The 22,283-nt window shown below is 50.2% G+C and overlaps 1 protein-coding gene across 1 annotated transcript in view; it reads left to right on the forward strand.

Moving 5' to 3' along the window:
• Positions 1-348: 348 nt before the first annotated feature.
• Positions 349-22,283, forward strand: part of LOC121844136 (trinucleotide repeat-containing gene 6A protein-like) — a 31,996-nt gene continuing 10,061 nt past the window's right edge. The window contains exons 1-11 of the mRNA XM_042314054.1: positions 349-1,393; positions 3,829-4,053; positions 4,973-5,238; positions 8,816-8,893; positions 9,902-10,078; positions 12,088-12,243; positions 12,831-12,941; positions 15,165-15,299; positions 16,213-16,317; positions 17,524-17,707; positions 19,049-19,171. Of these exons, the coding sequence (XP_042169988.1) occupies positions 478-1,393; positions 3,829-4,053; positions 4,973-5,238; positions 8,816-8,893; positions 9,902-10,078; positions 12,088-12,243; positions 12,831-12,941; positions 15,165-15,299; positions 16,213-16,317; positions 17,524-17,707; positions 19,049-19,171 (2,476 nt within the window). The 5' untranslated portion in view covers positions 349-477. The remainder of the gene's footprint in view (positions 1,394-3,828; positions 4,054-4,972; positions 5,239-8,815; positions 8,894-9,901; positions 10,079-12,087; positions 12,244-12,830; positions 12,942-15,164; positions 15,300-16,212; positions 16,318-17,523; positions 17,708-19,048; positions 19,172-22,283) is intronic.

The following is a 22,283-nucleotide window of genomic DNA, read 5'->3' on the forward strand; positions in this document are numbered from 1 at the left end:
CTCCTCTAACAGGCAACCCCCCAATGGGGAGTGGAGCTCGTTGCCCGGTAACAAATCTCAGGATTCCGGCGACGGACGGAAGTCAGGGGGAGGAGCCAACGGCTGGAAGAGTCTTGAAGACGACGCCCTCAGGATGGGAGGTGGAGGAGGAGGAGTGCAGGGACCTGCGAGCGTTGGGGCGTCTGGCAGCAGTGAGGGGAGTGGGGAGAGCTCTGGAGGCCCTAGCTTAGACAGGGACAGGAACGACCCCTGTCGACAAGGCCCCCTCCCTGGGTCTACTCAAGTCCTCTTCTGTTCAGACGTTGACCCCCGTGTCCTGTGCAACACCGGCTGGGGCCAGACCCCAGTACGTCAGGACACCGCCTGGGACGTCACCTCTCCCGTCCCCAGACCCGATGACAGGAAACCCAGTAACGTAGGCCCTGGCTGGGGATCGAAAAGCCACGCCGCTCGTTCTCATACCTCCAGCTCTGGAGGATGGCGATGGGAGGAGGGGGCGGCCCGGGCCCAGAGTCAGGAGGGTCTGGCTGGGTAGAGCAGAAGACCTTGTCTGGGTGTGGAGACCGAGACAACAAAGGTCCTGGAGGAGAGCGAGGATGGGACAACTCTTCCTCTACCTGGGGGAACAGCCAGAAGGAGGACCTCTCCAACACCTGGATCAACCCTCCGAAACCTCAAAAGCAGGGCTGTGGTGGAGACCGCTCCAGAGGAGGAGGGAGCAGCTACTGGAGTCAGCCCCAGAAGACTAGTGTGTCTGGGGGATGGGACCGCGACCTTTCAGGGTCTGCAGGATGGGGTGAGCCCGGCCGCCCGGCCAACACCAACACGCACCCCGACGGAAGCAGCAGCACCTGGGGTGGCAGCGGAGGGACCCCTGACCACCCCAGCAACCCTCACTCTGGCTGGGGAGAGCCCCCTGTATCCCACTCCGTCGGACACAAACCCCAGAACCACCAGACCCAGGGAGGGTGGAGCGAACCAGCCATGAAGCCCAGCCACCCCTCTCAGAGCTGGGGAGACCCGGCCGAGTGGGGTAAAGATCCAGACGCCAACCCGGACCCTAGAGGACCTCCACCAGGCGGTCCCCACCCCTCCAAACCCAGCGGATGGACTGGGGTGGCGGTCCCAGTTGGACCCTCCCACAAGGAGGAGGAGTCGTCGACAGGGTGGGAGGAGCCTAGTCCAGAGTCGGTGAGGAGGAGGATGGACATCGATAATGGCACCTCGGCGTGGGGAGACCCCAGCAAATACAACTGTAGCGGGGTCAATTTGTGGAACAAGACCAGCCAATCAGAGCAGGATGCCATGGTCACGACCAAACCCCCCCAGCCCCAGCAGCAGCCCCCACCACCCCTGAACAACATGGCCAACAAGGACAAGACCTGCAGCTCTGGTGAGTGGAGGGAGCTGTACACACACACACACACACACACACAGTGTCCTCCACCTCCCCTTTGTGTGTGTGTGTTTTAGGGTTGCGTCATCCTTCTGGAATGTTCTACAGATTATTCTCTCTGAGCTGTGAGTGCAGGCAGAAACACAGACCTTTGTTTGGACTGAAATGCAGATAGTTCCAGGGGGGGGTAGACTGAGACAGGAAGGGGGTAGACTGAGACAGGAAGGGGGTAGACTGAGACAGGAAGGGGGTAGACTGAGACAGGAAGGGGGTAGACTGAGACAGGAAGGGGGTAGACTGAGACAGGGGGGAGGACTGAGACAGGAAGGGGGTAGACTGAGACAGGAAGGGGGGAGACTGAGACAGGAAGGGGGGAGGGAGAGACAGAGAGGGGGAGGGAGAGACAGGAGAGGGGGGAGGGAGAGACAGAGAGGGGGGAGGGAGAGACAGAGAGGGGGAGAGAGACAGAGAGGGGGGAGGGAGAGAGGGGGGAGAGAGGGGGGGGGAGAGACAGAGAGGGGGGAGGGAGAGACAGAGAGGGGGGGGAGAGACAGAGAGGGGGGAGACAGAGAGGGGGAGAGACAGAGAGGGGGAGAGACAGAGAGGGGGGGGAGAGACAGAGAGAGGGGGGAGACAGAGGGGGGGACAGACAGAGGGGGGGGGGGGAGAGACAGAGAGGGGGAGAGACAGAAATCCAGGGAGGGGGCTGAGAGACAGACAGACAGAAAGGGGGAGAGAAATACAGAAAGGGGGAGAGACAGAGACAGAAAGGGGACAGAGAGGGGGAGAGAGAGACAGAAAGGGGGGAGAGAGACAGGTCCAGGGCTCTATAAATATCTGCATTGCAGAGAACGCAGACAGAATCATGGAATCCAGACATTATCAAACTTGTATTGAACCTAGTAGGGAATCAAGTAAATATATTGAACCTAGTAGGGAATCAAGTAAATATATTGAACCTAGTAGGGAATCAAGTAAATATATTGAACCTAGTAGGGAATCAAGTAAATATATTGAACCTAGTAGGGAATCAAGTAAATATATTGAACCTAGTAGGGAATCAAGTAAATATATTGAACCTAGTAGGGAATCAAGTAAATATATTGAACCTAGTAGGGAATCAAGTAAATATATTGAACCTAGTAGGGAATCAAGTAAATATATTGAACCTAGTAGGGAATCAAGTAAATATATTGAACCTAGTAGGGAATCAAGTAAATATATTGAACCTAGTAGGGAATCAAGTAAATATATTGCTAGTAGGGGAATCAAAAACATATTGAACCTCTTGTAGGGAATCAACAACGGCCTCTTGCTAAACAACAACGGCCTCTTGCTAGGTGGGAATCAACAACGGCCTCTTGCTAGGTGCTAAACAACAACGGCCTCTTGCTAGGTGCTAAACAACAACGGCCTCTTGCTAGGTGCTACTCTGTTATTGATCATCTCAGTCTAGAAACCCAGCTAGTCTGTTATTGATCATCTCAGTCTAGAAACCCAGCTAGTCTGTTATTGATCATCTCAGTCTAGAAACCCAGCCAGTCTGTTATTGATCATCTCAGTCTAGATACCCAGCTAGTCTGTTATTGATCATCTCAGTCTAGAAACCCAGCTAGTCTGTTATTGATCATCTCAGTCTAGAAACCCAGCTAGTCTGTTATTGATCATCTCAGTCTAGAAACCCAGCCAGTCTGTTATTGATCATCTGAGTGAGTACAACAGCAGAGTTGAGAAGATACAAGGTTACCTGCCATTTCCGAAACTCCACCTCACATACCCTCACTCTCCCCTCCCTCTCCCCTCCCCTCTCTCTCCTCCCCCCCTCCCTCTCTCTCCCCTCCCTCTCTCTCCTCCCCTCCTCGCTCTCCTCCTCTCTCTCCTCCCTTCCTCGCTCCTCCTCTCTCTCTCCTCCCCTCCTCGCTCTCTTCCCCCTCCCTCTCTCTCCTCCCCTCCTCGCTCTCTTCCCCTCCCTCTCTCTCCTCCCCTCCTCGCTCTCTCCCCCCCCTCCCTCTCTCTCCTCCCCTCCTCTCCCCCTCTCCTCCTCCCCCCTTCCTCTCTCTCCTTCCCTCCTCGCTCTCCTCCTCTCTCTCCTCCCCCTCCTCTCTCTCCCTCCTCCCTCTCTCTCCTCCCCCTCCCCTCTCTCTCCTCCCTCTCTCTCTCTCCTCCTCCCCCTCTCTCTCTCCTCCTCCCTCTCTCTCTCCTCCTCTCCTCTCTCTCTCCTCCTCCCTCCCTCCCTCTCTCTCTCCTCCTCCCTCTCTCTCTCTCCTCCTCCCTCTCTCTCCTCCTCCCTCTCTCTCTCTCCTCCTCCCTCTCTCTCTCTCCTCCTCCCTCTCTCTCTCTCTCCCTCCTCCTCCCTCTCTCTCTCTCCCCTCCTCTCCTACTCTCTCTCTCCTCCTTTCTCTCTCCTCCTCCCCCTCTCTCTCCTCCTCCAGGTTGGGGTGAACAATACACCGGTCCCCAGAAGATGGAGTCAGGAACGTGGGGTGATCCGCCAGGCCCACCCGTCTCTGTGGACAACGGGACATCGGCCTGGGGGAAACCCATGGACACCAGCTCCACCTGGGAGGAGCTGAGAGACAGAGGGGACAGAGACAGAGGGGACAACTCTGCGACAGGAGGCTGGGAAGGACCTGGAGCACAGAACCACCACAAACCTGGTAAGACACATACACACACACACACACCAACCTGGTGAGACAGACACACACACACCCATCTCCTCGTCTCTCTCCAGGCCCCCCTGGTGTCTCTCTCCAGGCCCCCGGTGTCTCTCTCCAGGCCCCCGGTGTCTCTCTCCAGGCCCCCTGGTGTCTCTCTCCAGGCCCCCTGGTGTCTCTCTCCAGGCCCCCGGTGTCTCTCTCCAGGCCCCCGTTGTCTCTCTACAGGCCCCGGTGTCTCTCTCCAGGCCCCTGGTGTCTCTCTCCAGGCCCCCGGTGTCTCTCTCCAGGCCCCCGGTGTCTCTCTCCAGGCCCCCCGGTGTCTCTCTCCAGGCCCCCGGTGTCTCTCTCCAGGCCCCCGGTGTCTCTCTCCAGGCCCCCGGTGTCTCTCTCCAGGTCCCCCGGTGTCTCTCTCCAGGCCCCCGGTGTCTCTCTCCAGGCCCCCGGTGTCTCTCTCCAGGCCCCCGGTGTCTCTCTCCAGGCCCCCCCGGTGTCTCTCTCCACCCTTCTCTCTCCAGGCCCCCTCGTGTCTCTCTCCAGGTCCCCTCGTGTCTCTCTCCAGGTTTAATCCCAGTCCCTCTCTCCAGGCCCCCGGTGTCTCTCTCCAGGCCCCCTCGTGTCTCTCTCCAGGTCCCCTCGTGTCTCTCTCCAGGCCCCCCGTGTCTCTCTCCAGGCCCCCTCGTGTCTCTCTCCAGGCCCCCTCGTGTCTCTCTCCAGGCCCCCGGTGTCTCTCTCCAGGCCCCCGGTGTCTCTCTCCAGGCCCCCGGTGTCTCTCTCCAGGCCCCCGGTGTCTCTCTCCACCCTTCTCTCCAGGCCCCCTCCTCCAGGCCCCCTCGTGTCTCTCTCCAGGTCCCCTCGTGTCTCTCTCCAGGGTGTCTCTCTCCAGGTTTAATCCCTTTGTCCTCTCTCCACCCTCCAGGTCCCAAGCCCATGCAGCAGGAGAGTAGTACCTGGTGTGGGGAGGAGGTGTCGTGCCAGGCCAGTTGGGAACCGGAGGAGGAGCTGGAGATCGGGATGTGGAGCAACACCCCAAGTCACAGAGACCGGGACAGAGACGGTCACAGAGAGAACCACAGAGACCGGGACAGAGACGGTCACAGAGAGAACCACAGAGACTGTCAGGACAACAGGAACAACGGGCCACAGCAACACAGCTGGAACTACATGAAGAAAATTCCTCCCAAGGTATTACTGAGTAGTTATATTAACCCAGGTCTCTCTGTGTGGGTTATTAACCCAGGTCTCTCTGTGTGGGTTATTAACCAGGGGGTCTCTCTGTGTGGGTTATTAACCAGGGTCTCTCTGTGTGGGTTATTAACCAGCGGGTCTCTCTGTGTGGGTTATTAACCAGCGGGTCTCTCTGTGTAGGTTATTAACCAGCGGGTCTCTCTGTGTGGGTTATTAACCCAGGTCTCTCTGTGTGGGTTATTAACCAGCGGGTCTCTCTGTGTAGGTTATTAACCAGCGGGTCTCTCTGTGTGGGTTATTAACCGGGTCTCTCTGTGTGGGTTATTAACCCAGGTCTCTGTGTGGGTTATTAACCCAGGTCTCTCTGTGTGGGTTATTAACCCAGGTCTCTCTGTGTGGGTTATTAACCCAGGTCTCTCTGTGTGGGTTATTAACCCAGGTCTCTCTGTGTGGGTTATTAACCCAGGTCTCTCTGTGTGGGTTATTAACCCAGGTCTCTCTGTGTGGGTTATTAACCCAGGTCTCTCTGTGTGGGTTATTAACCCAGGTCTCTCTGTGTGGGTTATTAACCAGCGGGTCTCTCTGTGTAGGTTATTAACCAGCGGGTCTCTCTGTGTGGGTTATTAACCCAGGTCTCTCTGTGTGGGTTATTAACCAGCGGGTCTCTCTGTGTAGGTTATTAACCAGGGGTCTCTCTGTGTAGGTTATTAACCAGAGGGTCTCTCTGTGTGGGTTATTAACTCAGGTCTCTCTGTGTGGGTTATTAACCAGCGGGTCTCTCTGTGTAGGTTATTAACCAGCGGGTCTCTCTGTGTAGGTTATTAACCAGAGGGTCTCTCTGTGTAGGTTATTAACCAGAGGGTCTCTCTGTGTAGGTTATTAACCAGAGGGTCTCTCTGTGTGGGTTATTAACCCAGGTCTCTCTGTGTGGGTTATTAACCCAGGTCTCTCTGTGTAGGTTATTAACCCAGGTCTCTCTGTGTGGGTTATTAACCCAGGGTATTACTGAGGCTTATTAACCAGAGGGTCTCTCTGTGTAGGTTATTAACCAGAGGGTCTCTCTGTGTAGGTTATTAACCAGAGGGTCTCTCTGTGTGGGTTATTAACCAGGGGGTCTCTCTGTGTGGGTTATTAACCCAGGTCTCTCTGTGTAGGTTATTAACCAGAGGGTCTCTCTGTGTGGGTTATTAACCAGAGGGTCTCTCTGTGTGGGTTATTAACCAGAGGGTCTCTCTGTGTGGGTTATTAAGCAGAGGGTCTCTCTGTGTGGGTTATTAACCAGAGGGTCTCTCTGTGTGGGTTATTAACCCAGGTCTCTCTGTGTAGGTTGTTAACCCAGGTCTCTCTGTGTGGGTTATTAACCCAGGGTATTACTGAGGCTTATTAACCAGAGGGTCTCTCTGTGTAGGTTATTAACCAGAGGGTCTCTCTGTGTAGGTTATTAACCAGAGGGTCTCTCTGTGTAGGTTATTAACCAGAGGGTCTCTCTGTGTAGGTTATTAACCAGCAGGTCTCTCTGTGTAGGTTATTAACCAGAGGGTCTCTCTGTGTGGGTTATTAACCAGAGGGTCTCTTTGTGTAGGTTATTAACCAGAGGGTCTCTCTGTGTAGGTTATTAACCCAGGTCTCTCTGTGTGGGTTATTAACCAGAGGGTCTCTCTGTGTGGGTTATTAACCCAGGGTATTACTGAGGCTTCTAGCTGAAGTTCAACTTCTAGGCTTTTACTGGAGTTATATTAACCCAGGTCTCTCTGTGTGGGTTATTAACTAGGGGTCTCTCTGTGTGGGTTATTAACCAGGGGTCTCTCTGTGTAGGTTATTAACCCAGGTCTCTCTGTGTAGGTTATTAACCAGAGGGTCTCTCTGTGTGGGTTATTAACCAGAGGGTCTCTCTGTGTGGGTTATTAACCAGAGGGTCTCTCTGTGTGGGTTATTAACCAGGGGTCTCTCTGTGTGTGGGTTATTAACCAGAGGGTCTCTCTGTGTAGGTTATTAACCCAGGTCTCTCTGTGTAGGTTATTAACCAGAGGGTCTCTCTGTGTGGGTTATTAACCAGAGGGTCTCTCTGTGTGGGTTATTAACCAGAGGGTCTCTCTGTGTGTGGGTTATTAACCAGGGGGTCTCTCTGTGTGTGGGTTATTAACCAGAGGGTCTCTCTGTGTAGGTTATTAACCCAGGTCTCTCTGTGTGGGTTATTAACCAGAGGGTCTCTCTGTGTGGGTTATTAACCCAGGGTATTACTGAGGCTTCTAGCTGAAGTTCAGCTTCTAGGCTTTTACTGGAGTTATATAACCAGGGGGTCTCTCTGTGTAGGTTATTAACCAGGGGGTCTCTCTGTGTAGGTTATTAACCAGGGGGTCTCTCTGTGTAGGTTATTAACCAGGGGGTGTCTCTCTGTGTAGGTTATTAACCAGGGGGTGTCTCTCTGTGTAGGTTATTAACCAGGGGGTCTCTCTCTGTGGGTTATTAACCAGGGGTCTCTCTGTGTGGGTTATTAACCAGGGGTCTCTCTCTGTGTGGGTTATTAACCAGGGGTCTCTCTCTGTGTGGGTTATTAACCAGGGGTCTCTCTGTGTGGGTTATTAACCAGGGGTCTCTCTCTCTGTGGGTTATTAACCAGGGGGTCTCTGTGTGGGTTATTAACCAGGGGGTCTCTGTGTGGGTTATTAACCAGGGGTCTCTCTGTGTGTGGGTTATTAACCAGGGGGTCTCTCTGTGTGTGGGTTATTAACCAGGGGGTCTCTGTGTGTGGGTTATTAACCAGGGGGTCTCTCTGTGTGTGGGTTATTAACCAGGGGGTCTCTCTGTGTGTGGGTTATTAACCCAAGGTATTACTGAGGCTTCTAGCTGAAGTTCAACTTCTAGGCTTTTACTGGAGCTATTTTAACCCAGGTCTCTCTGTGTAGGTTATTAACCAGAGGGTCTCTCTGTGTGGGTTATTAACCCAGGTCGCTCTGTGTGAGTTATTAACCCAGGGTATTACTGAGGCTTCTAGCTGAAGTTCAACTTCTAGGCCTTTACTGGAGTTTTATTAACCAGAGGGTCTCTCTGTGTGGGTTATTAACCCAGGTCTCTCTGTGTAGGTTATTAACCCAGGTCTCTCTGTGTAGGTTATTAACCAGAGGGTCTCTCTGTGTAGGTTATTAACCAGAGGGTCTCTCTGTGTAGGTTATTAACCCAGGTCTCTCTGTGTAGGTTATTAACCAGGGGGTCTCTCTGTGTAGGTTATTAACCAGGGGTCTCTCTGTGTAGGTTATTAACCAGGGGGTCTCTCTCTGTGTAGGTTATTAACCAGGGGTCTCTCTGTGTAGGTTATTAACCAGGGGGTCTCTCTCTGTGTGGGTTATTAACCAGGGGTCTCTCTCTGTGTGGGTTATTAACCAGGGGGTCTCTCTCTGTGTGGGTTATTAACCAGGGGGTCTCTCTCTGTGTGGGTTATTAACCAGGGGGTCTCTGTGTGGGTTATTAACCAGGGGTCTCTCTCTGTGTGGGTTATTAACCCAGTCTCTGTGTAGGTTATTAACCAGGGGCTCTCTCTGTGTAGGTTATTAACCCGGGTCTCTCTGTGTTTCAGATCAACAAATCGGTGAACAAGCAGGAGGATGCCTGGATGAACCAGTTCGTCAAACAGTTCAACAACATGACCTACCCTGTGAGTACGCAGGGAAGAGGGGTTGGAACTCGTCAGGTGTCGACCCTTTAGTGAAGAGGGGTTGGAGCTCGTCAGATGTCGACATTTTAGTGTATAGGGGTTGGAGCTCGTCACATGTTGACCCTTTAGTGAAGAGGGGTTGGAGCTCGTCAGGTGTCGACCCTTTAGTGAAGAGGGGTTGGAGCTCGTCAGATGTCGACATTTTAGTGTATAGGGGTTGGAGCTCGTCACATGTTGACCCTTTAGTGAAGAGGGGTTGGAGCTCGTCACATGTTGACCCTTTAGTGAAGAGGGGTTGGAGCTCGTCAGATGTAGTGAAGAGGGGTTGGAGCTCGTCACATGTTGACCCTTTAGTGAAGAGGGGTTGGAGCTCGTCAGATGTAGTGAAGAGGGGTTGGAGCTCGTCAGATGTCGACCCTTTAGTGAAGAGGGGTTGGAGCTCAGATGTCAGATGTAGTGAAGAGGGGTTGGAGCTCGTCAGATGTCGACCCTTTAGTGAAGAGGGGTTGGAGCTCGTCAGATGTAGTGAAGAGGGGTTGGAGCTCGTCAGATGTCGACCCTTTAGTGAAGAGGGGTTGGAGCTCGTCAGATGTAGTGAAGAGGGGTTGGAGCTCGTCAGATGTCGACCCTTTAGTGAAGAGGGGTTGGAGCTCGTCACATGTCGACCCTTTAGTGAAGAGGGGTTGGAGCTCGTCAGATGTCGACCCTTGTGAAGAGGAGTTGGAAGGGTAATCCGGGTAATTTGTTCCCGGAACCCGACCCTTCAGGTGTGATTGGAACAGGTCTTGGGTAGACTTAATGTGTAACAGATTTGCCTGCTAGGACCCATCTAGACCCGAACGCTGCAGTAGAGCGAGATAAATAATTATACATGTTCTCCTGCTGCACTTGCAAACCTCTGCCTCCAGGGGCAGCAGCACGACCACAAGACCACCCCCCAGCACATCAGTGGACTATCTCTCTCATCTCTGACCTATCTTATCCCTCTCTCTGTCCATCCCCACCTAGAGAGACTCTCCTGAAGACTTGTCGAAGTGCAATAAGATGGAAGGAGGAGGGATGATGTCTGACAAGCGTATGGATGTGAACATGGGAGAGTACAGTGGAGTGATGGGGAAAAACTCAGCTTCCAGGCACCAGATCCACAAAGAGCCTTCCATGGAGAGAAGCCCTTACTACGACAAGGTACTGTCTGTGTAGTGTACCGTCTCCCAGCGTTGCACTGCCCCTGGTGGTAGCTCAGTGTTATTATAGAATGTAGTCCCCTGGTGGTAGCTCAGTGTCATATCAGAATGTAGTCCCCTGGTGGTAGCTCAGTGTCATATCAGAATGTAGCCCCCTGGTGGTAGCTCAGTGTCATATCAGAATGTAGTCCCCTGGTGGTAGCTCAGTGTCATATCAGAATGTAGGCCCCTGGTGGTAGCTCAGTGTCATATCAGAATGTAGGCCCCTGGTGGTAGCTCAGTGTCATATCAGAATGTAGTCCCCTGGTGGTAGCTCAGTCTCATTATAGAATGTAGTCCCCTGGTGGTAGCTCAGTGTCATATCAGAATGTAGTCCCCTGGTGGTAGCTCAGTGTCATATCAGAATGTAGGCCCCTGGTGGTAGCTCAGTGTCATATCAGAATGTAGCCCCCTGGTGGTAGCTCAGTGTCATATCAGAATGTAGCCCCCTGGTGGTAGCTCAGTGTCATATCAGAATGTAGTCCCCTGGTGGTAGCCAGTGTCATATCAGAATGTAGCCCCCTGGTGGTAGCTCAGTGTCATATCAGAATGTAGCCCCCTGGTGGTAGCTCAGTGTCATATCAGAATGTAGGCCCCTGGTGGTAGCTCAGTATTATTGCAGAATGTAGGCCCCTGGTGGTAGCTCAGTGTCATATCAGAATGTTGTCCCCTGGTGGTAGCTCAGTGTCATATCAGAATGTAGTCCCCTGGTGGTAGCTCAGTGTCATATCAGAATGTAGTCCCCTGGTGGTAGCTCAGTGTCATATCAGAATGTAGTCCCCTGGTGGTAGCTCAGTATTATTGCAGAATGTAGTCCCCTGGTGGTAGCTCAGTGTCATTACAGAGTGTAGTCCCCTGGTGGTAGCTCAGTATTATTGCAGAATGTAGGCCCCTGGTGGTAGCTCAGTGTCATATCAGAATGTAGCCCCCTGGTGGTAGCTCAGTGTCATAAAAAAGCTTTGGCTTCCTGCCGCTTCTCTGGCTCCCTCCATCCTCTGGGGCCTTCTCTCCTCCCTCTCTCTACCTCCCTCCATCCTCTGGGGCCTTCTCTCCTCCCTCTCTCTACCTCCCTCCATCCTCTGGGGCCTTCTCTCTCTACCTACCTCCATCCTCTGGGGCCTTCTCTCCTCCCTCTCTCTACCTACCTCCATCCTCTGGGGCCTTCTCTCCTCCCTCTCTCTACCTCCCTCCATCCTCTGGGGCCTTCTCTCCTCCTCCTCTCTCTACCTCCCTCCATCCTCTGGGGCCTTCTCTCCTCCCTCTCTCTACCTCCCTCCATCCTCTGGGGCCTTCTCTCCTCCCTCTCTCTACCTCCCTCCATCCTCTGGGGCCTTCTCTCCTCCCTCTCTCTACCTCCCTCCATCCTCTGGGGCCTTCTCTCCTCCCTCTCTCTACCTCCCTCCATCCTCTGGGGCCTTCTCTCCTCCCTCTCTCTACCTCCCTCCATCCTCTGGGGCCTTCTCTCCTCCCTCTCTCTACCTCCCTCCATCCTCTGGGGCCTTCTCTCCTCCCTCTCTCTACCTCCCTCCATCCTCTGGGGCCTTCTCTCCTCCCTCTCTCTACCTCCCTCCATCCTCTGGGGCCTTCTCTCCTCCCTCTCTCTACCTCCCTCCATCCTCTGGGGCCTTCTCTCCTCCCTCTCTCTACCTCCCTCCATCCTCTGGGGCCTTCTCTCCTCCCTCTCTCTACCTCCCTCCATCCTCTGGGGCCTTCTCTCCTCCCTCTCTCTACCTCCCTCCATCCTCTGGGGCCTTCTCTCCTCCCTCTCTCTACCTCCCTCCATCCTCTGGGGCCTTCTCTCCTCCCTCTCTCTACCTCCCTCTCTCTATCTCCCTCCATCCTCTGGGGCCTTCTCTCTCTTCCTCCCTCTCTCCATCCTCTGGGGCCTTCTCTCCTCTCTCTCTTCCTCTCCCTGTTTTCCAGGATGTCATGCCTCCTTCCTCATCTGTCCGTCTGTCCTTGCCTCTGCAGCTGTCCCTGCCGCTCTCTGCTTATGATCGCTCCGCCTCGGAGGAGCTCTCCTCCAATCACGGCATGAGCTTTTCCCCCTCCCACTCTGCTCAGCCTATCCCCTCTCTCTGCTCAGGGCAGGCTCCCACCCCCTCTGTCTCTGAGGCTGGTAGGCAGGTGAGTGGTTACGCTGCTCTTGAGTATAGTGTGTTTGTGACAATCTGTCCGAAGTGTGTGTGTGTGTGTGTGTTTCAGTCCTCTTCACGTGTGTGTGTGTGTGTGTGTGTGTGTGGTGTGTGTGTGTGTGTGTGTGTGTGTGTCCTGTGTGTTTCAGTCCTCTTCACGTGTGTGTGTGTGTGTTTCAGTCCTCTTCACGTGTGTGTGTGTGTGTGTGTGTGTGTGTTTCAGTCCTCTTAACGTGTGTGTGTGTGTGTGTGTGTGTGTGTGTTTCAGTCCTCTTCACGTGTGTGTGTGTGTGTGTGTTTCAGTCCTCTTCACGTGTGTGTGTGTGTGTTTCAGACCTCTTCACGTGTGTGTGTGTGTGTGTCCTGTGTGTTTCAGTCCTCTTCACGTGTGTGTGTGTGTGTGTGTGTTTCAGTCCTCTTCACGTGTGTGTGTGTGTGTGTGTGTCAGTCCTCTTCACGTGTGTGTGTGTGTGTGTTTCAGTCCTCTTAACGTGTGTGTGTGTGTGTGTGTGTGTGTTTCAGTCCTCTTAACGTGTGTGTGTGTGTGTGTGTGTGTGTGTGTGTGTGTGTGTGTTACAGAATGTAAACTCCATGTATGGCAGCAGTGCAGTACCATCTCATAACGCTCCCCTCAACTCAGCCCAGAACAATCTCCGTAACCAAGTGCCTCCACCCGTCCTGTCCTCTCAGGTACACACACACACACACACACACACACACACACACACACACACACACACACACACACACACACACACACACACACTCAATATATGTGGCCACCGATGAACTACCTGGTGTGATCATATAAAAATGTTAACCAGACTGTCCCTTTAAAGGGGATGTTAACCAGACTGTCCTTTTAAAGGGGATGTTAACCAGACTGTCCTTTTAAAGGGGATGTTAACCAGACTGTCCTTTTAAAGGGGATGTTAACCAGACTGTCCCTTTAAAGGGGATGTTAACCAGACTGTCCCTTTAAAGGGGATGTTAACCGGGAGGTCCCTTTAAAGGGGATGTTAACCGGGAGGTCCCTTTAAAGGGGATGTTAACCGGGAGGTCCCTTTAAAGGGGATGTTAACCGGGAGGTCCCTTTAAAGGGGATGTGAACCGGGAGGTCCCTTTAAAGGGGATGTTAACCGGGAGGTCCCTTTAAAGGGGATGTTAACCGGGAGGTCCCTTTAAAGGGATGTTAACCGGGAGGTCCCTTTAAAGGGGATGTTAACCGGGAGGTCCCTTTAAAGGGGATGTTAACCGGGAGGTCCCTTTAAAGGGGATGTTAACCGGGAGGTCCCTTTAAAGGGGATGTTAACCGGGAGGTCCCTTTAAAGGGGATGTTAACCGGGAGGTCCCTTTAAAGGGGATGTTAACCAGACTGTCCCTTTAAAGGGGATGTTAACCAGACTGTCCTTTTAAAGGGGATGTTAACCAGACTGTCCCTTTAAAGGGGATGTTAACCAGACTGTCCCTTTAAAGGGGATGTTAACCAGACTGTCCCTTTAAAGGGGATGTTAACCAGACTGTCCCTTTAAAGGGGATGTTAACCAGACTGTCCCTTTAAAGGGGATGCGGGAGGTCCCTTTAAAGGGGATGTTAACCGGGAGGTCCCTTTAAAGGGGATGTTAACCAGGGGTCCCTTTAAAGGGGATGTTAACCGGGAGGTCCCTTTAAAGGGGATGTTAACCGGGAGGTCCCTTTAAAGGGGATGTTAACCAGACTGTCCCTTTAAAGGGGATGTTAACCGGGAGGTCCCTTTAAAGGGGATGTTAACCGGGAGGTCCCTTTAAAGGGGATGTTAACCAGGGGTCCCTTTAAAGGGGATGTTAACCAGACTGTCCCTTTAAAGGGGATGTTAACCAGACTGTCCCTTTAAAGGGGATGTTAACCAGACTGTCCCTTTAAAGGGGATGTTAACCGGGAGGTCCCTTTAAAGGGGATGTTAACCAGGGGGTCCCTTTAAAGGGGATGTTAACCGGGAGGTCCCTTTAAAGGGGATGTTAACCAGACTGTCCCTTTAAAGGGGATGTTAACCGGGAGGTCCCTTTAAAGGGGATGTTAACCGGGAGGTCCCTTTAAAGGGGATGTTAACCAGACTGTCCCTTTAAAGGGGATGTTAACTGGGAGGTCCCTTTAAAGGGGATGTTAACCGGGAGGTCCCTTTAAAGGGGATGTTAACCGGGAGGTCCCTTTAAAGGGGATGTTAACCGGGAGGTCCCTTTAAAGGGGATGTTAACCGGGAGGTCCCTTTAAAGGGGATGTTAACCGGGGGGTCCCTTTAAAGGGGATGTTAACCGGGAGGTCCCTTTAAAGGGGATGTTAACCAGGGGGTCCCTTTATGTTCAACCTCCTGAAGGTCCAAGAATATTCTCCCCATTGCCTTACTTTTGACATCTCTACTGAAGTACCCTCCCAGTGCAGGAGGTCTGACTCTGTTCTACTAATCTAGTTGTCCTCCCAGTGCAGGAGGTCTGTCTCTGTTCTACTAATCTAGTTGTCCTCTAAGTGCAGGAGGTCTGTCTCTGTTCTACTAATCTAGTTGTCCTCTAAGTGCAGGAGGTCTGTCTCTGTTCTACTAATATAGTTGTCCTCCCCAGTGCAGGAGGTCTGACTCTGTTCTACTAATCTAGTTGTCCTCTAAGTGCAGGAGGTCTGTCTCTGTTCTACTAATCTAGTTGTCCTCTAAGTGCAGGAGGTCTGTCTCTGTTCTACTAATATAGTTGTCCTCCCCAGTGCAGGAGGTCTGACTCTGTTCTACTAATCTAGTTGTCCTCCCAGTGCAGGAGGTCTGTCTCTGTTCTACTAATCTAGTTGACGTGACTGTGTTCCAGGTCCCTCCCTCTCTCCTGAAGTACCCTCCCAGTGCAGGAGGTCTGACTCTGTTCTACTAATCTAGTTGACGTGACTGTGTTCCAGGTCCCTCCCTCTCTCCTGAAGTACCCTCCCAGTGCAGGAGGCCTGAACCTGTTTGGTCCACAGCAAGTAGCTGTCCTCAACCAGCTGTCTCAACTCAACCAGCTGTCTCAACTCAACCAGCTTAACCAGTTACAGGTTAGCACACACAGACACACCGTCATACACAGGTTAACACACACACACACACACACACAGACACACTGTCATACACAGGTTAACACACACACACACACCGTCATACACAGGTTAACACACACACACACACACACACACACACACACACACACACACACACACACACACACACACAGACACACTGTCATACACAGGTTAACACACACACACACACCGTCATACACAGGTTAACACACACACACAGACACACACACACAGACACACTGTCATACACAGGTTAACACACACACACACACAGACACCGTCATACACAGGTTAACACACACACACACAGGTTAACACACACACACACACACCGTCATACACAGGTTAACACACACACACACACACCGTCATACACAGGTTAACACACACACACAGACACAGACACCGTCATACACAGGTTAACACACACACACACACACCGTCATACACAGGTTAGCACACACACACACACACCGTCATATACAGGTTAACACACACACACAGACACCGTCATACACAGGTTAGCACACACACACACACACCGTCATACACAGGTTAACACACACACACACACACCGTCATACACAGGTTAACACACACACACAGACACAGACACCGTCATACACAGGTTAACACACACACACACACACCGTCATACACAGGTTAACACACACACACACACACCGTCATACACAGGTTAACACACACACACAGACACAGACACCGTCATACACAGGTTAACACACACACACACACACCGTCATACACAGGTTAACACACACACACACACACCGTCATACACAGGTTAACACACACCTCTTAACCCTGATGTCCGTTAACTCCGATCTGACATCTAGTGTAATTCCTGACGGGCCGTTTGTCTCCACAGCGTCTCCTCCTCCAGCAGTCTCAGCAGCAGAATCAGAGACCGATGTCTGTTGGACAGCAGCAGAGTCACAGACCCATGCCTGTGGGACGCCAGCAGGACCAGCAGGTACATACGGGCTCTGTCTGTCTTTCTCTGTCTGTCTCTCGGTGTTGTCTGTCTGTCTGTCTTTCTCTGTCTGTCTGTCTCTCGGTGTTGTCTGTCTGTCTCTCTGTCTCTGCCTGTCTCGGTGTTGTCTGTCTGTCTCTGTCTCTCTGCCTGTCTCGGTGTTGTCTGTCTGTCTCTCTGCATGTCTGTCTGTCTGTCTGTCTCTGCCTGCCTGTCTGTCTGCCTGTCTCTGTCTCTCTGCTTCTTTGTGTCTGTCTGTCTATCTCTGTCTCTCTGCTTCTTTGTGTCTGTCTGTCTGTCTCTGCCTGCCTGTCTGTCTGCCTGTCTCTGTCTCTCTGCTTCTTTGTGTCTGTCTGTCTATCTCTCGGTGTTGTCTGTCTGTCTCTCTGCCTGTCTCGGTGCTGTCTGTCTGTCTCTCGGTGTTGTCTGTCTGTCTCTCGGTGTTGTCTGTCTGTCTCTCTGTCTCTGCCTGTCTCGGTGCTGTCTGTCTGTTTGCCTGTCTCTGTCTCTCTGCTTCTTTGTGTCTGTCTGTCTCTCGGTGTTGTCTGTCTGTCTCTCTGTCTCTGCCTGTCTCGGTGCTGTCTGTCTGTTTGCCTGTCTCTGTCTCTCTGCTTCTTTGTGTCTGTCTGTCTGTCTCTCGGTGTTGTCTGCCTGTCTCTCTGTCTCTGCCTGTCTCGGTGTTGTCTGTCTGTCTCTCGGTGTTGTCTGTCTGTCTCTCGGTGTTGTCTGTCTGTCTCTCGGTGTTGTCTGCCTGTCTCTCTGTCTCTGCCTGTCTCGGTGTTGTCTGTCTGTCTCTCGGTGTTGTCTGTCTGTCTCTCGGTGTTGTCTGTCTGTCTCTCGGTGTTGTCTGTCTGTCTCTCGGTGTTGTCTGTCTGTCTCTCGGTGTTGTCTGTCTGTCTCTCGGTGTTGTCTGTCTGTCTCTCTGTCTCTGCCTGTCTCGGTGCTGTCTGTCTGTTTGCCTGTCTCTGTCTCTCTGCTTCTTTGTGTCTGTCTGTCTCTCGGTGTTGTCTGCCTGTCTCTCTGTCTCTGCCTGTCTCGGTGTTGTCTGTCTGTCTCTCGGTGTTGTCTGTCTGTCTCTCTGTCTCTGTCTGTCTCTCGGTGTCTCTGTTTCACGTTATACACAGCCTTGGTTCTTTTCTGATACTAGTCTATAGGACAGACTAACTGTCTGTGCCGCCATCTAACCCCTCCCCTCTCTGTGTGCAGGGCCGTCCTATTGGTTCGTCCCAGTCGATGATGCAGCCTCCGCAACACCTCGACCACTCCCTCTTGAAGCAGAACCCCGCCCACCAGCCCCTCAAGTCCTACATGGACAACTACATGCCCCAGAATGCATCTGAGCTGCAGAAGGAGCCCAACCACATGGGCTCCTTCACCAACTTCCCTTTAGGTAGGCCTTCATGATGCCTGAAGGAAATATCTGATCATTTAGAAGGGCCCTCACACCCAGGGGGCCTGCTGTGATAGACTGGTGTCCTGTCCAGGGGTGTCCTGGTACATCAAGCTGTCTCACTACAGAAACAGGAGATAGACTAGTGTCCTGTCCAGGGAGTGTCCTGGTACATCAAGCTGTCTCACTACAGAAACAGGAGACAGACTAGTGTCCTGTCCAGGGGGTGTACTGGTACACCAAGCTGTCTCCCTACAGAAACAGGAGATAGACTAGTGTCCTGTCCAGGGGGTGTCCTGGTACATCAAGCTGTCTCACTACAGAAACAGGAGACAGACTAGTGTCCTGTCCAGGGGGTGTCCTGGTACATCAAGCTGTCTCACTACAGAAACAGGAGACAGACTAGTGTCCTGTCCAGGGGGTGTCCTGGTACATCAAGCTGTCTTGCTACTATCCTGGTGTCTACGTAGTCCTGTAGTTCTAGACAGTGTTTTATCCTGGTGTCTACGTAGTCCTGTAGTTCTAGACAGTGTTTTATCCCGGTGTCTACGTAGTCCTGTAGTTCTAGACAGTGTTTTATCCTGGTGTCTACGTAGTCCTGTAGTTCTAGACAGTGTTTTATCCTGGTGTCTACGTAGTCCTGTAGTTCTAGACAGTGTTTTATCCTGGTGTCTACGTAGTCCTGTAGTTCTAGACAGTGTTTTATCCCGGTGTCTACGTAGTCCTGTAGTTCTAGACAGTGTTTTATCCTGGTGTCTACGTAGTCCTGTAGTTCTAGACAGTGTTTATCCTGGTGTCTACGTAGTCCTGTAGTCATGTAGTTCTAGACAGTGTTTTATCCTGGTGTCTACGTAGTCCTGTAGTTCTAGACAGTGTTTTATCCTGTAGTTCTACGTAGTCCTGTAGTTCTAGACAGTGTTTTATCCTGGTGTCTACGTAGTCCTGTAGTTCTAGACAGTGTTTTATCCTGGTGTCTACGTAGTCCTGTAGTTCTAGACAGTGTTTTATCCTGGTGTCTACGTAGTCCTGTAGTTCTAGACAGTGTTTTATCCTGGTGTCTACGTAGTCCTGTAGTCCTGTAGTTTCTAGACAGTGTTTTATCCTGGTGTCTACGTAGTCCTGTAGTCCTGTAGTTCTAGACAGTGTTTTATCCTGGTGTCTACGTAGTCCTGTAGTTCTAGACAGTGTTTTATCCTGGTGTCTACGTAGTCCTGTAGTTCTAGACAGTGTTTTATCCTGTAGTCCTGTAGTTCTAGACAGTGTTTTATCCTGTAGTCCTGTAGTACTACGTAGTTCTGTCTGTGTATATCTGAAATACTACAATACTCTCGTCTTCTCCAGGCTTGAACTCTAACCTGAATGTAGGCCTTGACACGGGGTCTGGCTGTAAGGAGCCTCAGTCTCGTCTGAAGAAGTGGACGGCCTTGGACGTGTCCGTTAACTCACCTCTGGAGCACAAGCCTGGTACGTCTCTCAGTGTGTCCAAGCCTGGGACGTCTCTCAATGTGTGTGTGTCCGCATTGGAGAGAATAGATGTTTCTGATACTGAGCACCAGCTGACTAACTGGCTGATCTACAGGTAATAATAGTTATTTAGGAGCTGACTGACTGACTGACTGATCTACAGGTAATAATAGGTATTTAGGAGCTGACTGACTGACTGACTGACTGACTGACTGATCTACAGGTAATAATAGTTATTTAGGAGCTGACTGACTGACTGATCTACAGGTAATAATAGTTATTTAGGAGCTGGCTGACTGGCTGATCTACAGGTAATAATAGTTATTTAGGGACTGACTGACTGATCTACAGGTAATAATAGTTATTTAGGAGCTGACTGACGGACTGGCTGATCTACAGGTAATAATAGTTATTTAGGAGCTGACTGGCGGACTGGCTGATCTACAGGTAATAATAGTTATTTAGGAGCTGACTGGCTGACTGACTGATCTACAGGTAATAATAGTTATTTAGGAGCTGACTGACTGACTGATCTAGAGGTAATAATAGTTATTTAGGAGCTGACTGACTGATCTACAGGTAATAATAGTTATTTAGGAGCTGACTGACTGACTGATCTACAGGTAATAATAGTTATTTAGGAGCTGACTGACTGACTGATCTACAGGTAATAATAGTTATTTAGGAGCTGACTGACTGGCTGATCTACAGGTAATAATAGTTATTTAGGAGCTGACTGACTGATCTACAGGTAATAATAGTTATTTAGGAGCTGACTGACTGGCTGATCTACAGGTAATAATAGTTATTTAGGAGCTGACTGACTGACTGACTGATCTACAGGTAATAATAGTTATTTAGGAGCTGACTGACTGACTGACTGATCTACAGGTAATAATAGATATTTAGGAGCTGACTGACTGATCTACAGGTAATAATAGTTATTTAGGAGCTGACTGACTGACTGACTGATCTACAGGTAATAATAGTTATTTAGGAGCTGACTGACTGACTGACTGATCTACAGGTAATAATAGTTATTTAGGAGCTGACTGACTGACTGATCTACAGGTAATAATAGTTATTTAGGAGCTGACTGACTGACTGACTGACTGATCTACAGGTAATAATAGTTATTTAGGAGCTGACTTACTGACTGATCTACAGGTAATAATAGTTATTTAGGAGCTGACTGACTGACTGATCTACAGGTAATAATAGTTATTTAGGAGCTGACTGACTGACTGATCTACAGGTAATAATAGTTATTTAGGAGCTGACTGACTGACTGATCTACAGGTAATAATAGTTATTTAGGAGCTGACTGACTGATCTACAGGTAATAATAGTTATTTAGGAGCTGACTGACTGACTGACTGATCTACAGGTAATAATAGTTATTTAGGAGCTGACTGACTGACTGACTGATCTACAGGTAATAATAGTTATTTAGGAGTTGACTGACTGACTGATCTACATGTAATAATAGTTATTTAGGAGCTGACTGACTGATCTACAGGTAATAATAGTTATTTAGGAGCTGACTGACTGACTGATCTACAGGTAATAATAGTTATTTAGGAGCTGACTGACTGACTGATCTACAGGTAATAATAGTTATTTAGGAGCTGACTGACTGACTGATCTACAGGTAATAATAGATATTTAGGAGCTGACTGACTGGCTGACTGACTGATCTACAGGTAATAATAGTTATTTAGGAGCTGACTGGCTGACTGACTGATCTACAGGTAATAATAGTTATTTAGGAGCTGACTGACTGACTGATCTACAGGTAATAATAGTTATTTAGGAGCTGACTGACTGACTGATCGACAGGTAATAATAGTTATTTAGGAGCTGACTGACTGACTGATCTACAGGTAATAATAGTTATTTAGGAGCTGACTGACTGACTGATCTACAGGTAATAATAGTTATTTAGGACCTGACTGACTGATCTACAGGTAATACTAGTTATTTAGGAGCTGACTGACTGATCTACAGGTAATACTAGTTATTTAGGAGCTGACTGACTGACTGATCTACAGGTAATAATAGTTATTTAGGAGCTGACTGACTGACTGATCTACAGGTAATAATAGTTATTTAGGAGCTGACTGGCTGACTGACTGATCTACAGGTAATAATAGTTATTTAGGAGCTGACTGACTGGCTGATCTACAGGTAATAATAGTTATTTAGGAGCTGACTGACTGACTGATCTAGAGGTAATAATAGTTATTTAGGAGCTGACTGACTGACTGATCTACAGGTAATAATAGTTATTTAGGAGCTGACTGACTGACTGATCTACAGGTAATAATAGTTATTTAGGAGCTGACTGACTGACTGATCTACAGGTAATAATAGATATTTAGGAGCTGACTGACTGATCTACAGGTAATAATAGTTATTTAGGAGCTGACTCACTGATCTACAGGTAATAATAGTTATTTAGGAGCTGACTGACTGACTGACTGATCTACAGGTAATAACAGTTATTTAGGAGCTGACTGACTGACTGATCTACAGGTAATAATAGTTATTTAGGAGCTGACTGACTGACTGATCTACAGGTAATAATAGATATTTAGGAGCTGACTGACTGATCTACAGGTAATAATAGTTATTTAGGTGCTGACTGGCTGACTGACTGATCTACAGGTAATAATAGTTATTTAGGAGCTGACTGACTGACTGGCTGATCTACAGGTAATAATAGTTATTTAGGAGCTGACTGACTGACTGATCTACAGGTAATAATAGTTATTTAGGAGCTGACTGACTGACTGACTGACTGATCTACAGGTAATAACAGTTATTTAGGAGCTGACTGGCTGACTGATCTACAGGTAATAATAGTTATTTAGGAGCTGACTGACTGATCTACAGGTAATAATAGTTATTTAGGAGCTGACTGACTGACTGACTGATCTACAGGTAATAATAGTTATTTAGGAGCTGACTGACTGACTGATCTACAGGTAATAATAGTTATTTAGGAGCTGACTGACTGATCTACAGGTAATAATAGTTATTTAGGAGCTGACTGACTGACTGATCTACAGGTAATAATAGTTATTTAGGAGCTGACTGACTGACTGATCTA

Source organism: Oncorhynchus tshawytscha, unplaced genomic scaffold (genome assembly GCF_018296145.1).
Source record: "Oncorhynchus tshawytscha isolate Ot180627B unplaced genomic scaffold, Otsh_v2.0 Un_contig_6947_pilon_pilon, whole genome shotgun sequence".
Taxonomy (NCBI): Eukaryota; Metazoa; Chordata; class Actinopteri; order Salmoniformes; family Salmonidae; genus Oncorhynchus; species Oncorhynchus tshawytscha.